The 24946-nt window shown below is 45.6% G+C and overlaps 1 protein-coding gene across 5 annotated transcripts in view; it reads left to right on the plus strand.

The window, feature by feature from the left end:
* The window catches only part of ZMYND8 (zinc finger MYND-type containing 8), a 1749249-nt gene extending 1725000 nt beyond the window's left edge, over positions 1-24249 (plus strand). For all 5 annotated transcript variants that reach the window (XM_069651296.1, XM_069651297.1, XM_069651293.1 and 2 more), the window contains one exon: positions 22809-24249. Coding sequence is in view for 4 of the 5 variants with exons in the window: in XM_069651297.1 (XP_069507398.1) it covers positions 22809-22910 (102 nt within the window). In the remaining variant the exon portion in view is untranslated. The remainder of the gene's footprint in view (positions 1-22808) is intronic.
* Positions 24250-24946: the final 697 nt, after the last annotated feature.

Below are 24946 nucleotides of genomic sequence, written 5' to 3' on the forward strand. Positions count from 1 at the left end.
ACATCGCGTAATACATACAGGGATTTTGGGGTGGAGAGGCATGCAAATGAGAATGAGCAGAGCAATTGATTGGTCAGAAAAGTTTAGTGGGTGTGTTGTGTAAGGAGAGAGTTTGTCAGAAAGTTTTTTTCCCTGAGAGAAGAACAGTTAGCTATGGCTGTGTGTTTCAGAAAACAGATTGTCTGGATTTTGGGAGACTCATGGATACATTGGTTGGAGGTGCATGCACAACACTGTGGAGTAGCTGCAGATCTTGGATTCCCTCATGTGGAAGTGCACTTGCATGGAGTGCGTGGAATGAAGTGGCTGGACTTGGTACCTCTCTGTGCTAGTTTGGAGACAGAGCTTCATACAGACATAATTATAATTCATTGTGGAGGGAACAGTTTAGAACATGTGTTAGGAATTTCTTTGCAATTTGTGATGAAATAGGACTTGGGACGGTCATGGACATGTTTCCAAATTCCCAAGTAATATTTTCTCATATTGCGCAGAGACAAATGTGGCTGTGTTCTTCTTCATTTGGTCCACAAATGGAGAAAGCAAGGCGGAATGTTAATAAGGCTGTTTGTGCCTTTCTAGGAGATGTTAGCATGTCCTCTTTCTACAATGAAAATATTATATTTCGTAGCACATACATTTTTCGCAGAGATGGATTTCATCTTACTTATGCTGGTAATCAGATTTTTCTGAGAAATGTACAAAATGCATTGCGTCCTTTTGTGGAATTACAGCCATCTTTTTTGCAGTAGGTGTTGACTATTTAACGTTTTTCAAACACATAAAAACACCACCAAAAGGCTCTTTTCAGAGCCACCACTTCCTCCCAGAGAAAAATGCAATGATTTTGATAGGGCAGAACCCCAAAATTTTAGATGTTCGCGAACTGTCTGCGGACTTCTAAAAAGAAAATGCATAGGGCCTGCTCCATTTATTTGTCACTTCTATTTTTAGACTGTGAAAGGCTCTGAATAGAGCCCTTTTTTGGGGGCTTTTAAAAAAAATGTTGTTTTCTTACACACGACACACTAGGAAAGGGGGGAACCAACCAGAGGGATAAGAAAGGGTGGGTGGAGAGAGGAAGATGTAGGGTGAGCCTTACTTAGGTAGTGGGCAGGTCTTCTCGTGCTCCGAGACCGTAGTCTCGAAAGCACTTCGAAGTCTCTCCCCCCTGCAGAGTACTGCATCGCAGTACATACACAAAACTGTGACCCTCAAAAGGTAAGGGTCATCAGCATTGTGAATAGCCTGTGAGGCTGCTGGAGGGATGCGCTCTCCCACAGGAGTGTCTCTTGTTGTGAGAGGAGTGGAAACGAAGGATGTAGTAGAGGAACTCAACCTACTATGCTCCTCACAAGGTACAACCTTGCGAACGGCCCCACCGTGGAACGACCTTAGGTGTCGCTTCATAGTTGTCGTACCAAAGCTGTACGAACCAAGCCTCCCGCGACTCAGCACCATTTTGCACTGGTTGCCGGTGACCTTGTTCGCACACGCCTTGGGTACGTTACCATGAATGGTAAATAACCGCCACACCCAAGACTCCCAGCGAGTGCTGGTAGTAGGGACTTCCACTACCTCATCCTCATCATCCTCTTCATCCTCCTCTACATCCTCACGCCTTTTCCCCTCTTCAGGCCCTTGGGGAGGTGGTGGTGGTGGAGGCGGTGGGGATGGTGCTGAGGCAGATGTAGCACCAGGTGGCAGTAGTGGAGCCGTGGATGCCTTCAGGTTTCAGCAAAATCTGGAAGATTGGCAGCCAAAGAACACAGTGTTCTGTCAGATAGCCAGAAACACAATGAGGATGAGCTCTGGGGTGTGGCCTTTTATAGGGGTGCGGGTGCGCGCTTCACGGACACCCGCGCTGTCCGCGGACAGATTGAACACCCCAAAAAGGCTCAAAAAGTTCCAAAAAGTATGTAGAAAGTCAGGGTCATTGTCTGGGACATGTGCTATTGTGAATCGTTACTATAAAATACTGTGGATTGCCTGAAAAGGTACTTTTAAAATGTTCGGTGATCCGGACAGTGTCCGTAATTTAGGACACACGCTCAGCGTGGGTGCAGTCACATGATGGCGTTGCAAACATGTCCGCGAAGGGAACGAGTGTCTGCAGGACACCAAATGCACGGGAACAGTCATGCTCATGCGTGCGGGTGATCTACGGACAGTGTTCGGGTCCTGAAACTAATTAGAAGTATGACACAAGTGAGACGGACAGTTACGGACAGGCGCGATGTTCGTAGGACTTACGGTGTGGTGCGCATATGCATAGATGTTCTTCAGGCAGTACGGACAGGTATAGTGTCCTCAGGACACCCCCATTTTGTTTATTTACGAACATCCCGGACACCGCGTGTGTTCTAAGAACAGTTCCATTTTGCTTGCGGACAGTACGGACCGGTATAGTGTCCTTAGGACAGCCCTATTTTGGTTAATTACAGACATCCCGGACACCCGCGCTGTCCAAGGAAACCCCAACTGCCTTTTTTTAAAAAAAAAAAACATATGATGTGACTGGACCCTAAGAGAAGTACTGTAAGAACATACTTGAAGGATAAGTCACAAATATAGTACCTTTTAAATGTTTAGCTCCTGACTGTTACTGAACAAAACCATGTGGCCTAGATATGTCAGTAAAGGAAAAAAGGGGGAGCCAGACATGTGATGCAATCAGTGATGTCATCAATGACATTTCTGATGTGATCTTTGATGTCCTGGTTGTTAGTCTTAGCAGTGCACAGTGGTGGCGCAAGTTATGGTTGCTTAGCTTACCATAACTGGTGAATTTCAGGGGTTTTTCGGTTTTACTTGGAACCATAACGTCCCTTTAACAAAGTTTTTTTCTGAATATATATATATTTCTGAGGCTTGTGGAATCTGCTTAGATCACATGCTTGCATAAGCCAACATCTAGTGCAAGCTGCAGTTTGTTTTTCGAAACTCGAAAATGGGCGTCGACACAGGGCGTGCCAGTAATACTATCCCTAGTGTGACGTCCACTGTACCCATGATCCCTCACGCGCCTAGGACCCTCAGATTGTTTTTTACCGCCATACTGGTCGGAAGCATTCCGTGGAGTTCCCTGGCCTTAGCCATACTCCGACCCGGAGAAAGAATCAACCGTCGAGAGCTGCACGACGGATTTGGGCCTCGAAAGGCCTCCGGCCTCGGCCCTGCAAGTAGGGAGAGTGGGGGGTGGACATACTCTACACTCCTTTGGTATATAGGTACATTCTTATATCGTCCTACACTTAATAGCCCGCTGCCACAAGGTGTGTATGGAGGGTACCCCTTTCCAATTTTGCCCCAAGTGCAACCGCAAGTAACCCTTGGGTTGACGGGCACGCCACATGCAATCTCTGATTACCGAGGGACCACCCCGAGGCTAACTGCACAGCGTGTAGTAGGTTCAAACTGAAAACACTCAAGGACCGTTCCATCAAGCGTTGGGCCCACCATGCCAGGCGTCAAGAGGCCATGGCAGCAGAGGGCGCCTTCAGCGATGGCAGCGACACCGTGCTTTCAGACGGCGAGGGCAACGTGGCGTCAAATGACAGCCAAGCGCAAGTCCCCAACCTCGGAAGGTCATCCGGCAGGGCGGCTATGGGGAAGACCCCCGGCGACACAAGCGCTACCCACAGCACTTCCACAAAACACATGAAGTCCACCCGAGACTCGACGCGCACGTCGAGTACCTGGAAAGAGGCACATAGAGAATGGTCCGAATCGGTGTCCTCTGGGCGTTCTCGATCTAGATCGCCACATGACTCCAGGCAACCATCCACTGTTGCCAGAAGTGCCTCGCTCCCCAAGGTAACAGAGGTCGGTTCGGTCAGAAGACGAAACCGACCTCTATCCCCAGTCCGCACTCCAGGAGTCGGCGTCAACAGGCTGCGCAACGGCTGCTCCCGAGTCCCAACCTCCACTATCCAGAGATAGGGACACTACCCCTGAACCTCGGCGCAAGGCTCCGGAGGGGCAAAAAAACAGGGTAAGCACTCTTCCACACACGGGGAAGGGGAAAAACAACAGAGGAAGCAGTCTCAGCCTCCTTCTACACCTTAAAAACTTTCTACCCCACATAAACAGATGGATAAGTCTCGGTCTTCTTTTATCCCAAAGACCCCTGTTCAGACCAGTAGGTCTTTTCTAGATAAGACGGGGAAAGGCCTTCAAGAAAGGATCATTCCCAGTTCAAGAGAATGGTCTACTGATGACATAGACAGAGTCATGTCAAGGATGTCATCATTGGCAGATTTCTACGCCAAAAACCCTGAACATTTTCTCTCTTTTACCCCCGATAGGTCAACTCCCTCAGGTTCTAAGGATCCTATACCCCCAAGTAAGAAGTACCGGGTTGAAGCTCCTACTTCAGACCCCTTCAGTATACAGCCCTATTCTCAACATCAGGGAGATCCATCCCTTTATAAGGATCCAGATTTGGGCATGTTGGAAGAACAAACTGGGAAGGCCTGCTATGGGGTTGACGAGGACCACGAGGAGGAGGAGGACAACCCAGAAACCTACAGGCTAGATTCCCCGGTAGATAAAGAACCCTTTGTTACCGACTCCCCTGTCGATAACCAGCCTCTCTTGAATGAAGTGCTGTCCAGAGTGGCAGAACACTTCCACATTGACACCCAGGGTGCTCAGGAATAGAGGGACTTTGCTGAGGAGTTAGTGGGAGAAAGGAGGCCTGTTGCCCAGGCCATCCCTATCCTTAAGTCAATACAAAGGAAGATAGACCCTTCCCTTGATAATCCCTATCTCATTAGGGCGGTAAACCCCAGAGTTGAGAAGCTTTTCAGGGCAGCCCAAACAGACCCACTGTACATAAGAAGGCATCTGAAACCGGACTCCCTGGTAGTTACAAACACCCGTTAGAGGGCGGGAACACTCTTGTCATCATTGGAAGCTCCTCCCGACAAGGAGAGCAAGAAGATTTATGGCTTGGGCAGGAAAGTAGCCTCCACTTCTGCCTACCAGGCAAGGATTGCCAACTCCACCACCCTGCTGGCGAGTTACAACTGCCACCAGTGGGAAGAAGTCGCAGCACTCATACATTCCGCCCCAGAACCCCTAAAAAGCCAATTGGCACGAGTTTCGGTGGAAGGAAGAGCCGTGTCCGGTTGCATATTAAAAGCAACCTTTGATGCCGCGGATAATGCCGGCAGATTGATAGCAGAAGGTACTGTTATCAAAAGGCATGCTTGGTTGCAACAGTCTGGGTTCAAAGCCGAAACCCAGGCTTCATTGATAAGCAAACCGGTGGAGCCGGATCTATTGTTTGGAAAGGCGGTCGAGGACGCGCTGAAAAATGCCAAGGACGAGTATGAGACCCTGAAATCCCTAGGCCAGCTAACCAATAAATCCCCAAACCAGAGAGCGAATGGCAATTTTCGTCGCCCACGCGGACAAAATTCCCAGAGATGGTCGAACTATTCCCAGGGGCAGGGTACACAATGGAACAATAACAGCCAGCAGTCTACCCAGGGTTATGGCAGGGGTAATAAGAGAGGGCGTGGTAAGGGTAAAGGCAGCCCCAGTAGAGGCGGCGGCACACCTCCACCAAAACAGTGACGTTCTGTTCAGGGTCCCTTCTCACACATCCCCAGTAGGGGGACGCATGTCCAACTTCACCCAAGCTTGGGAAGGGATCACTTCAGACAGATGGGTGCTGTCCACAGTGTCTGCAGGATACTGCATAGAACTGTTAGAGCGTCCTCAAAACCACCCTCCACGACAAAGAATACATTATTTGAACCACCAGAAGATCCTCCTCGAAGAGATCGTCAATCTTCTAGCAAAGGACGCGATAGAACTCATCCCGGGACACCAGGTAAACAAGAGCATTTATTCAACCTACTTCCTTGTGCCAAAAAAAGATTTGACAATGCACCCAGTATTGGACTTACGGCCTGCAAACAAGTATCTCATGGCAACATTGGACATGAAAGATGCCTATTTTCATATTTCCATGTTCCCAGCGCACAGAATGTACTTGCGCTTCGAGGTGGACAGTCGGCACTACCAGTTCAAGGTACTGCCCTTCGGGATAGCCTCGGCTCCAAGGGTATTCACCAAGGCACTGGCGGTGGCGGCAGCACACCTATGCAGGGAGGCAATTCCGGTGTTCCCTTACCTGGACGACTGGCTCATCATGGGGGAAACCCCAGTAATTTACCAGAACAAACATTCAAAGGACGATCGACGACCTCTTCGAATTAGGCTTCTCAATAAACGAGAATAAGTCAAGTCTGGTGCCAAGCACCTCCAAACAGTTCCTAGGAGCTATCCTAGACACGCAAGAGGGGTTGACCTTTCCATAAGAGGAAAGAATTCGGAATATACTGCTGCAAATTCCGCAATATCAGGCCGTTCGCCAGATAACGGTACGCAAAGCAATGCATTTACTGGGCATGATGGCGTCATGTATTTACCTGGTCCGCCATGCGCACCTGCGCATGCGTACCATGCAAGAATGGTTGGCGAAACAGTGGTCTCAGGCAAGTGGTCAGTGGGACGATCTAGTGGTCGTTTCGCCAACACTTGTACTAAGCCTTCACTGGTGGACAAGAGAAAATCTGTCCAAGGGAAAGCCTTTTACGATCCCGAGATACAGGCGGTAGTCACAACCGCTGCATGCCTGACAGGGTGGGGCGCTCACCATCTCCACCACACAGCTCAGGGTCTTTGGTCTCACTCAGTGGCCAAGAATCACATGAACCTGCTAGAGCTTCTGGCAGTATTCAGAACGCTTCAAGCGTTCGAGCCCTACCTGCTGAATCTGTCAGTGCAGATCCGGGCGGACAGCACTACAGCCATGTTTTACCTAAACAAGCACGGAGGGACTCGTTCGCCAAATCTGTTCAAGTTTGCCCACAAAATTTGGATATGGGCACTCAGACGGAAGATCTTCCTGTCATCTCAGCATGTTCCAGGGGATCTCAATTCTCTGGCGGATGCTTTGAGCAGAGATCCCCTCCCAGAGTAACACGAATGGTGTCTACAGTGAGAAATCGTAGAAGGTATCTTCTCTCAGTGGGGTTTCCCCACCATAGACCTATTCGCCACAAGCGAAAACAGACAGTGCCCAGGATTTGCATCCAGGTTTCCGCAGCCAGACTCCCAGGGGGAACGCCCTGTGGATGAACTGGTCAGGGATGTTTGCGTACGCTTTTCCACCAACACCTCATCAGGAAGGTGGTCAACAAGATGAACAGTGAATCAATGACGCTGGTCCTAGTTGCTCCCATGTGGGCGAGACAACCGTGGTTCCCACAGCTACGCAGACTAGCGGTGTGAGAACCCATCAAACTCCCGGGCTGGTACAACCTACTGTCCCAGCACCAAGGTCAAACAGTGCATCCTCAACCCAACTCAATGAACCTAGCAGCATGGCTCCGGAGGTAATAGAGTTCGGACATCTCAAATTACCACAGAGATGTATGGACATCCTAAAAGATTCTAGGAAGCCAACACGAGGCACTGCTACTTTGACAAATGGAAACAATTTGTTATCTGGTGCCAGAATAAGCAAATCAACCCAGTTGATTGCACTCCTTCCACAGTTGTCACATACATGCTCCACCTGCTGGATGCAGGACTGGTATTTAACTCACTGAAGGTACATCTGGCAGCGCTGTCAGCATACAGCACATCCCATAACAAGGTCTCGTGGGAAAGATACCAGTGGTTAAAGCTTTCATGGAAGGAGTAAAGGGACTTCACCCTCCTATTTCAAACCCACCACCAGGATGGGACCTTAACGTGGTGCTATCTAAACTCATGGGCCCCCCATTCGAACCCATGCATAAAAGCAGTCTCAAACACCTGATTTATAAGACGGCCTTCTTAGTAGCAACAACATCTATAAGAAGGGTCAGTGAAATTCAGACTCTGTCAGTGCAGGATCCATTCTTTACAGTTCATAAAGATAAACTGGTTTTACGTACACACCCTAGGTTCTCACCTAAGTTTATTTCTAAATTCCACGTGAACCAGTCCATCGAGCTTCCGGCTTTCTTCCAAGACCCACAAAGCTCGGCTGAGGTGAAACTACACACCCTAGATGGGCGTAGGGCGGTCCTCTACCATGTAAACAAGACCAGACCGCTAAGGAAAACAGATCAGCTGTTTGTCTCCGTAGCTACAGGCAGAGAGGGAGATCGCGTCTCTAAAGGTGCCATCTCTAAGTGGATTGTTAACTGTATCCAGCTGTGTTACTCTTTCTGACAAAACTCTGCCTTTCACGCCAAGGGCCCACTCTACCAGAGGCATTGGGGCCACTCTGGCTTTCATTGCAAATGTACCCCTTGACACCATTTGCAAAGCAGCTACTTGAAGCTCTATTCACACTTTTACTCAGCACTACTGCATTGACACCCATTCGAAGACAGATACTCAAGTGGGACAAGCGGTTCTAAGACATTTATTTGCTCATGACCCTTTTCACATCCCACCTCCTTCTTCTAACACTGCTCGCTAATCTATGCACAGCATGTGATCTAAGCAGATTCCACAAGCCTCAGAAGAGATACATTACTCACCATAATCGTATTTCTGATGCTTGTATCTGCTTAGATTCACATGCGACCCACCCTTCCTCCCCTCTGAGAGAAGGCGCATGGATGCTTGTAGTCTTATCTATCTATCTGCTTGGATTATCTGTACTCGCGCTACTCCTCATGCTACCTCTTGTCAGAAAAAATACAATCTGAGGGTCCTAGACGCGTGAGGGATCATGGGTACAGTGGACGACACACTAGGGATAGTATTACTGGCATGACATGTGTCGATGCCCATTTTCGATTTTCGAAAAACAAACTAATACTCCGCAGCTTCCACTAGATGTCGGCCTTTCTTGAGCAATATCTTTTTGATTTTGCATAAACCTCATTTTGAGGCACACATTTCCTAGTCACTGGACCTTACATATAATGTTCCTAAACACAAACCATTTTTTTTATTTTATTGTTATATGGTTACAAGTAACCATAACAAATACATCAATTTAATAATCTTCATAGATATACGTTTAATGCAAAATGTTTTAAAACAGTGAAAAGAAAAAAAATAATACAACTAATTAGTTCTAGAAGAAAGATTAAAAAGTAGTCTAAAACATTACATAACTGCCCTATTCAATTCATCCGTAAAACAGAGCAATTACACACATTTAAACGCTGGAGATAGGATATCATTTAACAAGCGCACAGCTGCCATAGCCCATTGATTTTGACTGTACGAATAAATCATAAACTGCCATACCACCTCTACTGGCAGTGCCTTGTATTTTTCCAGCAGTTTACCAAAGTAAATATCTCTACGTTTTTCCAAATGTAGGCAATCTAATAAAATGTGTTTCAAGGTTTTCAACCCTTCTGGGTTATTACAGAATCTGTAGTTTCTTTGATCTTTTGGGGTGTTATGTTTTATACCTGCAATTTAACGCGTTAATACCAAATTTAGTCTTCGTCCCATTATCTTTGCTCGCCAGAAGGCACTCGGAGACTTAAGCAGATAGGTCGGGCATACTCCTATCGGTCTCATATCAAGGATTAGGCCCACATATAACCTGTATACTCTAACCTTCTCAATCGTGTGGATCCAGTTGGTTTTGTAAAGCTTCTTTTTAGCTTTTGGTGGTGTTCGATACAACATATCTCTAGAGATGCAATACTCAAGCCCAATTCTCTCACGCTCCTTACTCCAATTTGACAATGAAGGCCAGTAACCCATTTTACCAAATCAAAGTATCCTCTGCTTGCTTGATCTAATTTAATAGCGATAGATTTTTCGAGAGGATCACCGATTTGATTGGGGGTAGGGCCATCTTGTATCTGATTACATTAGCTAGCTGGAAACTTCATTAGGCAGTTTCAGTACCTTGCGCCAAAAGGGTCCTTCCAGTGCATCACAGTCCAGTTGAGCTGGGAGACCAAGATTCTCTGCCCCATATGTTATAGTGGGTAATACCTTCAATTTATAAAACTCCAAGGTTGGATCTAGAGAGAATTGGCCAAACTTACGATTAATCGGAACAGCTTGTTCTGCAAGAGCAAACAATTTTGCTGTGTCATAATTGTAAAGTTCTTTCTGATTTCTCAGTTGTCCAAACAGCCATGACCCCAGATATATAAAGTTCGGGACACGTTCTAATTTCCCTGACGCTAACGTACACTTAATTCCTCATATTTTTGCTTCATCCCGGGTCTTATGCAGAACATCTTTGATTTGGAGCCATTTATTACCAGGTTATTAATTCTAGCATAAGAATCCAGCGCCTCCAGCTTGTGCTGGACCCAATCAGGTGTATAATCAAACAATGCCAAGTCATCTGCGTATAATAAGTAGTGCAAGTTAGAATTTGCAAAACACGGAGGAAAACAACTTAACTTTTCTAACACATCGTTAATATCCAAAATAAATAGACTTAATAAAAGCAGGGCCAAGACGCAGCCTTGCTTAAGGCCACGCGGTATGTAGGAGTCGAAGATGAGTTTCTCCGGATTTTTCAACCTAACGTGCACAGAGGTGTTTGAGTGCAGCGCCACAATCCTCTGTAAGAGACTAGGTGGAAAACCCCATTGCTGTCGTTTACACCAGGTGAGGTACCTGTGCACACTATGAAATGCCATGGTGAAGTCAATTAATGCTATATAAACAGGCTTAGACTTCACATGGCATCTTGTTTTAGTAAACCCAGGAGAAGGGAATAGTTTCTTACCTGTAACTCCATTTCTCCAGCATTGGTATCTTTCATGGATTCACATGCTTAGAATATTCCCCGTCGTCAGACTGGGACCCCTCGGTACACATATATAGCCTTTTCCAATAGGAAAACTTCTGACACTTTTGTGTCCTATCTACGTCCTTTTAGGACCCACCTACGCATGCTCCAAAGGACGTCCCCGTATAAGAGGCCCGTCCCCGCGGCTCCCCTTCAGATTTCGGCTCCTCCAAAGTAGGAAGGGTTAAATTTATCAATTAAATACATTACATTCTGGGGAGGTTGGCGGGCGCATGTGAATCCATGAAAGGTACCAATGCTGGAGAAATGGAGTTACAGGTAAGAAACTATTCCCTTCTCCAGCATTGGATCTTTCATGGATTCACATGCTTAGAATAGATTGTATAGCAGTAACACTTGAGACGGCGGTGAGAATGTAATGTAATATACCCTCAACATACTACACAATGCATATGTACAGTAGGAATAAGTTACCGCATATAACCTTACCCACCTAAAATAAACTGTCATTAAAAAGGTAGACAACAGATTCTCCACAGCGTGGAGCTTACCTTACTGAAACAGATGGCGCAGGACAGCTCTTCCCATCTGCACCTCGTCCGCATGCTGCCTGGCAAGGCAGTAGTGGCGGGTAAACGTGTGGGGCACTGACCATGCCGCAGCTTGGCATATGTCCGTCAACGGAATTCCTGCCCATAAAGCTGTTGAGGAGGACATCGATCTTGTAGAATGGGCTCTAGGATGTCCTTGCAGTGGCCTTCCAGCCTTAGAGTGACAAAACACAATCGTCGATGAGACCCATCGAGCCAATCCTTGTTTAGAGATTGCTTTTCCTCTCGTCGACGGACCATATGCGACGAACAGTTGTCTAGTAGACCTGAATTCCTGTGTACGATGTAGGTAAAATTTCAGAGCCCTCTTAACGTCCAGGGTATGAAGAGCTTTTTCTGCTGCCGATGATGATGTGGCGAAAAAAGTAGGGAGAACAATGGACGAGTGTTTGTGATACACTGTCGGAACTTTTGGGACGAACATAGGATTAGTTGCCAGGACTACTTTGTCCTTAAAGAATCTTAGGTATGGCGGGTCTACGACCAGCGCTTGCAGTTCCGAGATTCTTCTAGCTGATGTGATGGCAATCAAGAATGCCAACTTCCACTAAATGAATTTTATGTCGGACGTGGCCATAGGCTCAAAAGGCGGTTTCATTAAGCCTGCCAACACTGTGTTGAGACTCCAAGTCGGGGGGAAACGCTTTTCCGGGGGGAAAACTCGAAATAAACCCCTCATGAAGTGTTTTACAAGTCTGTCGCTAAATAGAGGAGACGACTGCCTTTTCCTTGTGAACCTCAAGATGGCCGCCAGGTGCACCTTTATCGATGCGAAGGATAATCCCCTCTCCGCCAAGAGGAGCAGGTAAGGTAGAACTTGTTCTGGCGTTACCGACAACGGTTGTAGGCCCTGTTGTCCCCTACACCATTCGCAGAACCTCCGCCACTTATAGGAGTAGGATTTGTTTGTAGAAGGGGCTCTAGCCGCCTGCAGAATTTTTTGACAATCCTCCGAAACGTCTAAAGCACCGAACTCCGAAAAGTCAGGAGCCAGGCTGTAAGGTTGAGACTGTCCGGGTCGTGATGCCACACCGTGCCTTTGTCCCGGGATAGTAGGTTCGGGGCTTTCGGAAACCCTATGGGATGTTCCAGCGACAGGTGAAGCAGGTCAGAGAACCACGGTTGCCTTGGCCAGTATGGTGTCACTAGAATTACCCGGCAATTGTATCTGCGTAGCCACTGTATTGTCCTCCGTATGAGGGGGAACAGGGGAAAAGCATAGAGGAACATGTCCGTCCATGGGAAGGAGAATGCCTCCCCCCTGGAGCCCTCTTGAGGCCATCTGCTTGCGAATTGCTCGCATTTCTTGTTGTCTTTGGTCGCGAAGGTGTCCAGAGGGGGGTGACCCCATTTCTCGAACACTTTCATCAGGTGACCTGTGTCCATTTCCCACTCGTGTATCTGGGCCATGCTTCTGCTGAGGGAGTCCCTCACTCCTGGAAGGTGATGAGCCACGATGGAAATTTCGTGCTTTAATGCCCAATGCCATGTTTTCTGGGCTTCTATGGATAGAGTTCTTGATCGCGTCCCTCCTTGTTTCCTCAGATAAAACATGGCCGTTGTATTGTCGGTCAGTATTCGTACTCGCGAGCCCTTGATGTGTGGTAGGAATGCCTTCAAGGCCCATCGTACTGCTCTGAGTTCTAACACGTTTATGTGTAGGAGTGACTCCGTTGGAGTCCAGCGACCCTGCGTTTGGAGAGCACCCATGTGAGCTCCCCATCCGGTTAGGGACGAATCCGTGACTATGGTTCGCTGAAACTCCGGCTCTTGTAGGGGTACGCCGTTGTTCAGATTGTGGAAACTCTGCCACCACTGAAGTGTCCGAAGCAGCTTGTCGTCGTCGATGGTTATCTTGTCTGACCACGATCCTTGAGCCTGCGTCCATCGGTCCGCGAGGAATTCCTGGACTGGCCTCATGAATAGGCGACAGTTTTCCACCAGATGGATGCAGGATGCCATGGCCCCTAGGACCGAAACGTATTTTCTCACTGAGATCTTGGTGTTTCGCCGTAGTCGGCATGCTTGTTGATTGAGTCTTGAGGTTCTGTCGAGAGAAGGTTTCACTAGCCCTAACTGGGTCTCGAACTGTGCCCCCAGGAATACCAGCGATCTCGATGGCTGCAGAGAGGGTTTTTCGAAGTTTATGGCGAATCCCAGCTGTTGTAGAAGCTGCATGGTGGCTTGTAAACTTGTGTTGGTCGACGCTGGGGAGGATCCCCTTACCAGCCAGTCGTCGAGGTATGGGTATACATGGTGGTCTTGCTTCCTTAGCCAGGCCGCTACTGGAGCCAGGCATTTCGTGAACGTTCTGGGGGAGGTCTTGAGCCCAAAAGGAAGAACCGTGAATTGGTAGTGAGTCCGCCCTATTACAAATCTTAGGAATTTCCTGTGTTTCCGACACATTGGAATATGGAAATACGCGTCCTGTAAATCCAGGGACGCTAGAAAATCCACCTCTTGAACGGCGCGGATCACTTCCTGCAGAGTGAGCATCTTGAATTTTAGGCTCTTCAAAGATTTGTTGAGATCGCGTAAGTCTAAAATGGGACGCCATTTGCCGTTCGGCTTTTTTACGACGAAATATCTTGAGTAGACTCCTTGACCTCTCTGTGATGTTGGAACTAATTCTATCACGCCCTTTGCTAACATGAGTGTTACCTCTTGTTGCAGTATCTTCAGATGGGAATGAGCGGTGAACGCAGGTGGAATTTGCAGAGGGCTGTGTTTGAATTGTAGAGAGTGTCAGTTTCTTATAGTATCCAGCACCCATTGATCCGTCGTTATTCGTTCCCATTCGTCGACATATCCTGAAACTCTTCCCCCCAGAACGGTGTGTTGTATGTCACTGCTGATCTTTATTTTGCTTGTCTCTCGACGACGACGGATATGATGGTCTTTTTCTGGAAGTCTGGAAGTTCCGGCGACGGTTTGCCGTTTGGGAGGCACGTCTGTATCCCTGGGAGGGGTAAGCAGATCTGCCAAAGGATCTGTCTCCAGATGCAGAGAATCTTGAATTACCTGAAGCCCCTCTAAAGGGACGAAAAGACTTGTAGTTTCTGCCACTCTGGAGGGCACCCAATGAACGTGCCGTGTCCGAGTCCTCTTTCATTCCCTTTAGGGCTTCGTCCACCTTCTCACCGAAAAGAAGGTCTCCCTCAAAGGGCATATCTAAAACTTTGTATTGTACTTCTGGCCTGAAGTAGGTACACTTAAGCCATGACTGTCGACGTAATACAACCCCATTATTGACTTGCTTGAAGCCTGACTCAGCGATGTCCACCGCGATGTTTATTGCGTGATTTGAGGCTTCCTCACCTTCTCGGACGAGTAACATCGCTGCCTTCCTATGCTCTTCCGGAAGATGATCAAGCAACGGAGCTAGCCTGTGCCACATCTCCCTATCGTATCTGGCAACAATTGCCAGAGAGTTTGCGGCCTTTACTGTGGTCACCCCCAGGATAGCACTTTTTTGCCAAAGGCATCTTGGCGTCTCGCTTCGTTCTCAGGAGGAGTCGTGCACTTGTGCTGGGCCTTCGCCTTCCTCGCCGCTGCCGCCGACACCACCGAGTCTGGCGTTGGTTGGGAGGATAAACACTTGGGGGTAGACTCTGGAGCCTTAAACTTTTTTTCCAGGTGTCCTTTCACTGCCGGCTCTGAAAACGGGTGACGCATTGTCTGCAACCCCTCCTTCCATACATGGTCTAGTATTGGTATCGAGAACACAGACCTCCTTCTCTTACCCATGTGGTCGAACAAAAAACAGTCCTTTTTCTGTTCTTCCTGGGACAAACCAAATTCTTTGCATGCCTTCTCCATCATAGAATGGAATGACGCAATGTCGTCCGGAGGGGACGGGTGAGCTGGGCTTCTAGGGGTTTCCAACTCCACCTCTGACTCCCAGGTTGGATCCCTGGAGGGGGATGATGAGATATCCGACATGGCTCCCCTGTCAGACTCCGAATCTGGCAGCTCACCTTCCTCTTGTGCCAGTGCTGAGATTGGCGTGCGTAGGTGTGTCGGTTGACGGGACGGGCCCGGCTCGTCGACGGGTGACTGTGGCAGGTTTGCCTGAGGTAGTCTCTGGTCCAACGACTGCAACAACGATTGAAGCGTGGACAGAATTTCCAACAACAGAACAGATTGAGGATTGAGAAGAGGGGCAGATACCGGTATAACGGATCCCCTCGTCGACGACTTGTCAGCCACTCGTAGCCCTAGGTTGCTGGGCCGGCTATTCTCTCATTCTCGTCCTCCGAGGACAGCAACACAGCCTGTTCTTGTAGTAAAGTATCCGGGGGGATCGGATCAAAAATTTCAGGCCTCCAGGCCGCCTGTAGAACCCCCGTCAACGAGGCCATCGTCGACGTCGTTGTCGATGGGACGGTGGATGCCACCTGTGGCAGGGTGGAGGCCGATGACTGGGCCGCCGTCGACGACGGTGACTTAGCAGGTGGTTTTGGCAGTCCCGCCTTTTCCACACTTGGCTTGCTTTTACTCGACTCGTGGTCGATCTATGATGATCGCCCGAGGAGGATTTCCTTTCCTTTGATGAAGATGATTTCTTTGACGAGGAGTCTCTAGTTGAGTGACTTCCAGACGACTCTTTTTCCGTCGGTCGAGATTTCTTCGCCGGTGGTTCCGACGAGGTAGCGCTGCGTGATGTTTTTGCCGATTGTGTGGAGCCTACCTCCGAAGGGGGGGGTGCCCCCGCTCCACCATTCGGCCATGCCACCAGTCGTCGACTGTGGTCTTTGAGGGTTTTTTGAGAAAACCCTTTGCATATGTCGCAGTTATCCGCCGAATGAGGAGGGTGGAGGCAATATATACAATCCATATGTCCGTCCCCCTCGTAAACTTTTTTCAAGCCGCACGTCGCGCATGGGCGGAACAGCGCTTTTCCTGACACGGAGGACATTTTCTGTACTCAAATTCCAGTAATGCAACCTTGTACAAAATAGTAAGACAACGCGGGGAGATCCCACTACTTTGGAGACGGTTGAAATCTGAAGGGGAGCCGCGGGGGGCGGGCCTCTTATACGGGGACGTCCTACAGAGCATGCGTAGGCGGGTCCTAAAAAGACGTAGATAGGACACAAAACTGTCAGAAGTTTTCCTATTGGAAAAGGCTATATATGTGTACCGAGGGGTCCCAGTCTGACGACGGGGAATATTCTAAGCATGTGAATCCATGAAAGATCCAATGCTGGAGAAAGGCATTGACATTAGTAAGCACTCCCTTCCCAAAACCAGTCTGAAATAGGTCCAAAATACCAACACTCTTCGATCCCTTAAGAGAAGAGAGGCAAAGATTTTAGAAGGAATGTCCAATGATGCTATTGGACGATAGTTACCAGAGGCCTTAGGCTGTTCTTATGAATGGGTACTATAATAGACTCAGTCCAGGACTTGGTTAATAAAACCACTTCAAATATACTACCCAGCTTCCTAGCCCAGAGCTCACATTCTTCCTTCAGGACCACATTGGATAACCTATCTGGACCAGGAGCCCAGGAACTCTTGCTACGACTGATTATCAAACCGTCCACCTCGTCATTAAAATCCAACTCCCAGGGTTCAGGTATAAGCTCCACTGTCGTGCTCACTTCACTTTCCCACCTTGAGTACACCGCCCCGAAGTGCTGAATCCTTGCTACCTCGGATGTAGGATTCACATGCCTGTATGATAGCAAAGATGATGTCTGGTTTATCAGTCTCCAAAACCGCTGAGAGTCAGGAGTTACTATCTGTTGGAACATCTTCCTGGAGTCTTTCAATAGCAATTCATAGGGATGGAATCTCAGCCATGCTTTGTATACAGATTTAAGTGCCCTCATTTCCGGCAACCCTTTATTTTTACGCAATTGTCTTCTCAACTCCCACTTCTTCACTTGTGCCTTGTGATCGTACTCGTGATTCCTCACCACACAATTCCTCGACTGTTGCCTTGGCATAAGTCAGTAGATCTGATGCAGGACTGTGTGGTAGGGGGTCCTAAGGAGCACTGCCTCAAGCTCTGACTGCGAATATAGACCCCGCAAAAGATGATGAAATGATTCCATGTTTGAGCTATTCCAGGAAACTCTATTTCTTTCCCTGTATTAACCTTCAATTTACTGAGGTAGCTACAGTGGGAGGACTAGTTTCTCATCAGTCACAAACTCCATAAAAGAGGCATATGGTCACTCATATTTAGGGATGGGATGGAAAGATGAATAATATCCTGCTTTTTCGAATCACCTCTCTGCCATGCATGCTTTGGTGCGTTATCCCGGACACTCCACCATTCAAGATAGTAAGCCCCCAGGCCTCCATTAGCGCTAACCAGGCCTTGCCACGCACCCTAAGCTCTTGGTTGTAGGTGGTAGTTACCCATTGGGTCTCTAGTTGGAAACAAGCAACATTGGTGACCCCACAAATTAGTATGGAATTAACCTTCTCTCAATTTGCCACAAAGATGTGCTCCTCTATAAACTCAAAGAAGGTTGATTGCTCCAGTGCCTACGGGTTCCAGTATACATTTAGAATTAGTGTAAAACTAATTTCCGGATACCTGTTTCTGTCCCACTCCAGTTCTACCGCTTGGGCAAAGGGATTTGAAGGCACCAGGGCCTTGGCAGATATAACGGTGTCATTCTTTACACCAAATAATAGCCCCGACGCAGAACGCCCCTTTGCGCTCTCATACGCTGGAGAGAGCAAAAAAGGAGTACCCATCCAAAACCAAAGCATCCATAAGACAGGTTTCCTGGAAGCAGAAAATATCTACTTCCTTAAGTATATAGCCAAGGACTGACGGCAGCTGTAGGTGACCCTTACCATTTCATGAAGCGATTTTTGAGAGTATGGAAAACCGGATCTCCCATACAGACAGGATATTAACATCTACCTGAATTTAATGTTGCAGCAAGCCAACAACAGTCATCTCCCACTCTCCTTTAGTCTCTAGCATCTGTAGGGTTCACCACTTGCCTTTTTAAAGATCCTTCTACCCCACAGCTTATCAGTAGGGTGGCGGGTTGAAGAGGACCACCATCTTCGACCCCCTGCACTTCACACAGTTGTGCCGATGACATTATTTCATTCAAAATAGTGAGCAAGTTTGCATTAGCTCTTACTGCACGAGACACCAGTTCCTGCTGATCGTACAGTGCAGTGAGTTCTTTACTGCTGGAGTAGCAACCCTCTGGAGAAACCGGACAGGCTTGAAGGCGAACCTTGTTCCCAGAAGATCTGCCACGCTCCTGTGAGGTTGAAAAGTCAGGTATTCCCTTTCAGATACGAGAGCAAACAATCACTATGTTCTCTGGGGTCTCTTGAGAAGTCACATGCCAGTCACACCCCTTGCCAACAAATCCCCACTGAAGTTTGACGGGGTGAAAAAGTAACATGCAAACCCTCAGAATGCTCCTTAGGCAGTGGATGAACGGGAGATAGAACAAACTTTGGGCCGGCGGATGTTGATGGCACAGCCTCCTGAGTATGGCCTAGAATGACCATATCTCTGACTTGGTTGATTTTGCTTTGTTGTTCAGATTTCCCAGGCAGATTAGATTTAACGTGTCTCAATCTCTGTAAAGAAACATCATCATCACAGCAAGATGTTATTTCGAGGTCTGTGATTTCTTTTAAGATTTCTCTGCTCTCTACTAGGAGCATTATAAATGAGTCATTTATAAAGACTTGGTCACCAGCTACATCCAGGTTTACTGTAGGGCCATCAAACGCTGTTGTTTCTCCTAACGCTTCCGTGCTTTGAGCAGTAGGGGAGGGAATGGAGGTTGAACAGCCCTTGAAGCCTTGCTCTACCGCTGATAAATCTTGAAAAGCAAATGAATTAAATTGCTTTGTACCAAATTGGGAAAGGCTCACCTCATTTTGACAGCACTTGGCTCTAGGAGAGGCCGACTTAGAGCGAGTTGCCATTGCATGTAACAGTTTTGGGGTGGACGCAAGGTGGGGGGCATGAAATCGAACTGCTTAAGAGTGGGAGAGGAAGCGGGAGCGATGAGCAGGTTATGAAGCGTTGCAGCAGACAAAATCTCAGTCATACGTGGCCCAGGTTGACCGGGACCCACGGCAGAGGTCACTTTGTCGGCTTCACGAGCACCGCAGTTATGACCAGTTGAAGTTGACCTGCACACCTTCACAGGCACCTTTTCCATATTAATTGTTGTTGAGACTGAGCTGCTTACTCCGGCAACAGTTTCTATGACAGGCGCTTTCATTTTTGAATTAGCTTTGGGAAGGGCAGGGCAAAAATCCTATCAAAGAAGCACCCATCCCTTTGTCAGCAAAATGCTACTATGGTTATGTCCTGCAATAACTTGCAGAATTTGGAAAACTTGATCAAATTTACAGTCATTCTCCAATCTGATTCAGAAGAGTAGCTTGTCTTCTAGCATTCAAAAGCATACAAGGCTGCTTTGCAGCAGTTGCAAATTAACAATGACGTGATGGACACTACTTTCAAAGCAATCCACTTTGCAGTGGGAAGCAGAAGGCATATATGGGCTTGACACTTTGACCTTATACCAAGCCATCCAGGAGAAAGATCTTGTCCTTCCTTTTAGTGACAAGGCACTTTCTTTTCACTCCTATCTATGGATGAAGTGTTGCAAAATTGTTATACTGCATGGCAACTGCAAAATCTGTGTGCCTTCTCCTACGACTCCCACTCAAATTCCGAACCAACCTTTCCAGACTTTCCAGGCATTCAAAGCATGGCAAATTGCAAAGTTAAAAACAGCAGCAGCAACCCGTAGAAATGCAGGTTCAATTACAAAGCAAAACCCACAACTTCTGTTGCTCAGTATCCATCTTGAACTTCTGTTTCACTTAAAAAAGGGAATGCCAGCTCCTCTTACCATCAGCTCCTCTTACCATCAAAGAGCATTAATCGTCTTTGAATGGCATAATTTCGTCCAGTTCCCATCAGTGGACCCAAATAACCCAGTACTGCTGTGACCTTCAAATCATTAAGCAAGGCTACTTTTTAGCTTTGCCCATGTTTCCACCAACATCACCGCCAAAGTCTCAGTGATCCTCTCCAGCGTTTCTTTGGTAGATATAGTGCCGCTCTGAACTCCACACAATAGAGGTGGTCCTGGAACATCAAAATGGCAGGCAATATACTTCCAATATGTTCTTTTTCACCAAAAGAATGAGGGACTCCGATCCATTCTGGACCTTTATCAACGTATGCAGTTCCTAACCGTGGAAATGTTCCTCATGGTAACTGTTGAGAAGATTTTCAGAATCAACCCTGGGGTAGCCTAGCAGTAACCTAGATTCAAGTTGGGATTACTCTTATGGGTTGAATGTGTCTCCAGGAGTCTTCACAAAGGTTTCATTGGATGTGCATTGTAGCTATGCAAAGAAGTTGTTGCACCTTTATCCCTACCTCGGCAACTTGTTGATTTGGACCTGGTCTTCAGACCAGGCCTTTACAAGCCTGTGACAAATTACTCAGAATTCAGTAGCAGTGCCCATGATCAGGCCCGAAAACATTATTTGGAATCAAGGACATGGAGATAAAAGGTGCATTACTCACCTTTGAGAGTCAAATGTACAAAGAGTGAAGTGAAGGGTATCATGTGGCAGTGCACAGATTTCAAATGTGAAGGGTGAATTTGGACTGGCTTAGTTATCTGTTCATCCCTTGGCTTTGACAGAATACTTAGTTTTGCTGTAGCCATGGCTAGGGCAGCCGCAGACATAAATCTCATAAATGCAGTGCTTCTTTTGTCCTGGAACTCCAACTCCGCTGATGTGCTGAGAGTGAGATCACGTTGAAAGAGTAATACAAAAATAAAATCATGATGATTCACATACACTGAGAACACTTTAACCACCCTTAAAGTTGTAAATGAATATTCAAGACATGGACTTTTTAAATGTGTGTGTATGTATATACCCTGCCTTCTATTTTCATATCCCTTGTCTGTAGTATGATAGTGACCTCATGATTAGAAATTTCGGTGAACCAATTTTCCCTATTTGCCATTTTGACCTTTTTTCAAAAACATTATATTGGTGAAGTTCATCACTCCGTAAATCTGTGGTCTTCAAACTGGAGAGTCCGAAGAAGGGCCAGGGGGGACATAAGGCTCTTCAAAAAGGAAGTATGGTGACTGCTTTTACTAGAAAATATTAGCAGATGTGACATCTGAGTGGAGCCCCGCAACATTATTTTTACCCAAGGTGGGCTCAACATCTATATTTTTACCCAAGGTGGACTCAGCATAAAAGGTTTGAATATCACTGCTGTAAATACTCCAAAGGAAATGTACTAGCATACTTTAGAATACATTAATATACATGGCACAGACCCACAGGTTATTCCCTTGGTGCTATTCTCCTCTCCTCTCCCTCACAATATAGAGTTGGGTTATATTTTCACAACTATTTAGCAAGTCATTCAGCACCAGGTGCTTTTCAAATGGAGAATAGCACCCATCATCTGCCTTGATTTTCATCAAATGTTTTTTTTAATGGTTTGAAAATTGGTGAATATAAAAAAAACGTAAACACATTGAGAGGGTATTGTGTATAGTCTACAATGCATTCTGAATATACTTTATTGAGGACTCACTTTACAATGACCCGGATTGTAAAATCTATCCTGCTTTTTCATCATATGTAAGCATTTTTTAACAGAGAGAATGAGAATTTTTTATTGAGACAGTGTCGGTTGTCTCTGGGAAAAACAAAAATAGAACTGTGAGACCAAATAAGGACTATTCTTTCTCCAGCTGTAATTTTGCCATGCTAGTTTGATGCGCAAAAAGAATTTTGCATTATTGTTGTGTTCTATTTATTGTTGATGTAATATTTCATGATGTATTTATATGATGAATTCAATGATGGTCCTTTTTGTACGTTGTGTGTGTATATATGGTTGAGCTTTTGTACTTGAATAAATTGAGTTAACTACATATACCTCCCTTTTTGTCATAGTATATACCAATTATTGTATTCTTGTTTTGCAATTATGTATGAATAGATTAGTTGTCATTTATCCCATGAGGGTTTTTGTTGTTTTCCCCTTTTAATGGGTAGGTAGGTTAAAAGGTTATCTACAAAATACAGGTAATGCTTGAATCAGAAACCAGAAGCAGCTAAAATAGTTATTTAATCACTTTACAGCTCGTATCGTCATTTCAATCATTTTATTTTGCAAAGTTGGTGTCATTACACAAGGAAGGAAACACAAATGGCCTGTTTTCATTCTGATATTGGAATCATTAAGATGGTGTTAGGTTACAGAATATCAGAAAATATTTCCGATGTAGTTAGTATGTGTAAGCTGGTAAATCTGTATTATTTTATTAACTGCAGATTTGAAGCTCAAAAGGAGATGCGAAAGACGAGAAAACTTCAAATTATTCGGTAAAAGTTCATGACACGTTTGAAGATAACATGATCTTTTTACTTTTCAGACGATTCCTGTAGTGGTGAGCCCGACTGGTGGGGCCGTAGCAATGAGGCCTGGTGTTCAATATGTTCAGACAACCATGCCAGTTCAAGTTAGAAGAGTATAACAAATAAAATTCACCAAAGTCATGGCTGCTAGAATACATACCTATCTACTGGAAATCGGCCTTGGAGGAATGTGGAAACACAGGTCCTACAGATGACCATGATAGTCAAGACATCCTTCTCTGTATACAACTGTAAAGTATTGGCTACACTACATTAATGTTAAGCATTATGTCTGGCTTTATAATGCAAAGAGCAACTGAGATCTACAAAAGAAATATATAAATATATATATATATTAAATCTTGGCTTATTTTGTAAATATTGTACAATTTGTGGATGTCATTAAAATTAGAGTACCATCTCTTTTTATATTTGTATTGCCTTTAACTTATGGAAGAGTGTTTCACTGGGTAAAGAAAGATAAAAATACCCTACATGATCTTGCAGCTACTCTGAAAATCACTTAGTGGGAAGATCATGTGAACGAATGCATTTGAAATACATTCACGTTGCAACAGAATTCATTTGTCAAATTGAAAATAGTTAATATTTTCACTCTTCGGTCAGTTCTGATTTGGTACATTTCGAATATTGTTTTAGTTTATTGCGCTGTTTTTAACCCTCTTCTATAAAAAGTGTATTAGGAGAGTTGTTTTGAATGAATTTAGCCTGGCATGTCTCTAAAATAATAATTTGCTGAAATGCAAAAAGGCTTAAAAACTATTCAATATACTGACAAAAAGTAGAAAGTACATACAAAACGGATATCTGAGCTTCTGTATCATAAAATAGGTATACAGTTTTTTACTTCGCCACAAAGTTCACCTGCGATTTCTGGAGTGTAACTTTAAGTAGCGTGGTTTTACAAATGGAAATAAAATTCATGTTGAATGAAAGAATATTCAAGAACACTTGGGAAAAGGGCTTGAATGCTGATAAAGAGCATGTATTATTTATATGTTGGCATTTTGTTTTTTTATGAATGCATGAATCAGTAAAGTATGAAAGAAAGTAACCCATAAACATTCTGTCTGTTACATTTATACTCTATCATTTTGTATGTTGTGTAAGATTAAGAAATTGAACAAAGTGATGTATGTATATGAGTCTATTGTATAATATCATTCCAGTACACGTTTGTGTACAATTTTAGCCATGTTGATTTCTCACATTGTTAATAAAAGATGAGCATTGTACAGTCTCCAGCTAAAACCCCCAATACATTTTTAAAAGTGTTAGGCGGGGAAGAGGGAAAGCAAGACATTTGTGCATTGCAGTTGTGTCAAAAGAAATAGCCTTGCTGGCCTTATTTGTGAAACATAATTGCTTATAGCATATGGAAGTATTTTTTCACATTTCCTTTGTACAAAATTTGTATTAAATATAAAATCCTTTTTGCTCATTGTGCTTTATTGGTGACTTATAGGGGTCTGAATTGTTTTACTTGGTTATTTGCACTAAATGAAGCAACCTTATATCGGGAATATTTTGCTGTACATGTTTTGACAACTCAATTCCACATTAATGCACATTAAGCCCATGGATTGCTGCAGGTATGTCCCTCCTGAGTGATTTGCGGGGAGAGAGTGCCAAAATGAAAATGGCCTTCAAACAAATGCATCTCCTTTTTCCAGATCAACTGATAAATGGGTACCTACTTGACAATTCTTCCTCCCCACATCATGGTATTTAATAATTTTATGATAACAGAGAAAATAATACTGCACTTTCTATTTGGTTGCACATATGTAATATATTTCTGGGCCTTATGAATCTGTTTTAGATTAACATGCTAGGCGTAGTCCGCTATCTAGTGGATGAGCCTGAGTAGTATTAGTTGGCTACTGAAAGTAAAATATAGTCATTGACTGGGGCTAGGTTCTGGCAAAGCTTCTCTAAGACAAAATGTGTTTTTTTCTTTCTATCGGCTTGGTCACATGTTAAATGTTAAAGGCATTTGTACCGCGCACCGTCACCAACTTAATTGGTCCCCAGGCACTCAGGTGGATCTGTAAACGATAAAGGTGGGATGGGTTAGTAAGGTGAAGAAGCGAGTAGGATAGTGAGAGGAGTGATGTTCTGTTGGCAGCTTCAA

This window comes from Ambystoma mexicanum, chromosome 3p (genome assembly GCF_040938575.1).
Source record: "Ambystoma mexicanum isolate Mex_15411 chromosome 3p, UKY_AmexF1_1, whole genome shotgun sequence".
In the NCBI taxonomy this organism is placed as follows: Eukaryota; Metazoa; Chordata; class Amphibia; order Caudata; family Ambystomatidae; genus Ambystoma; species Ambystoma mexicanum.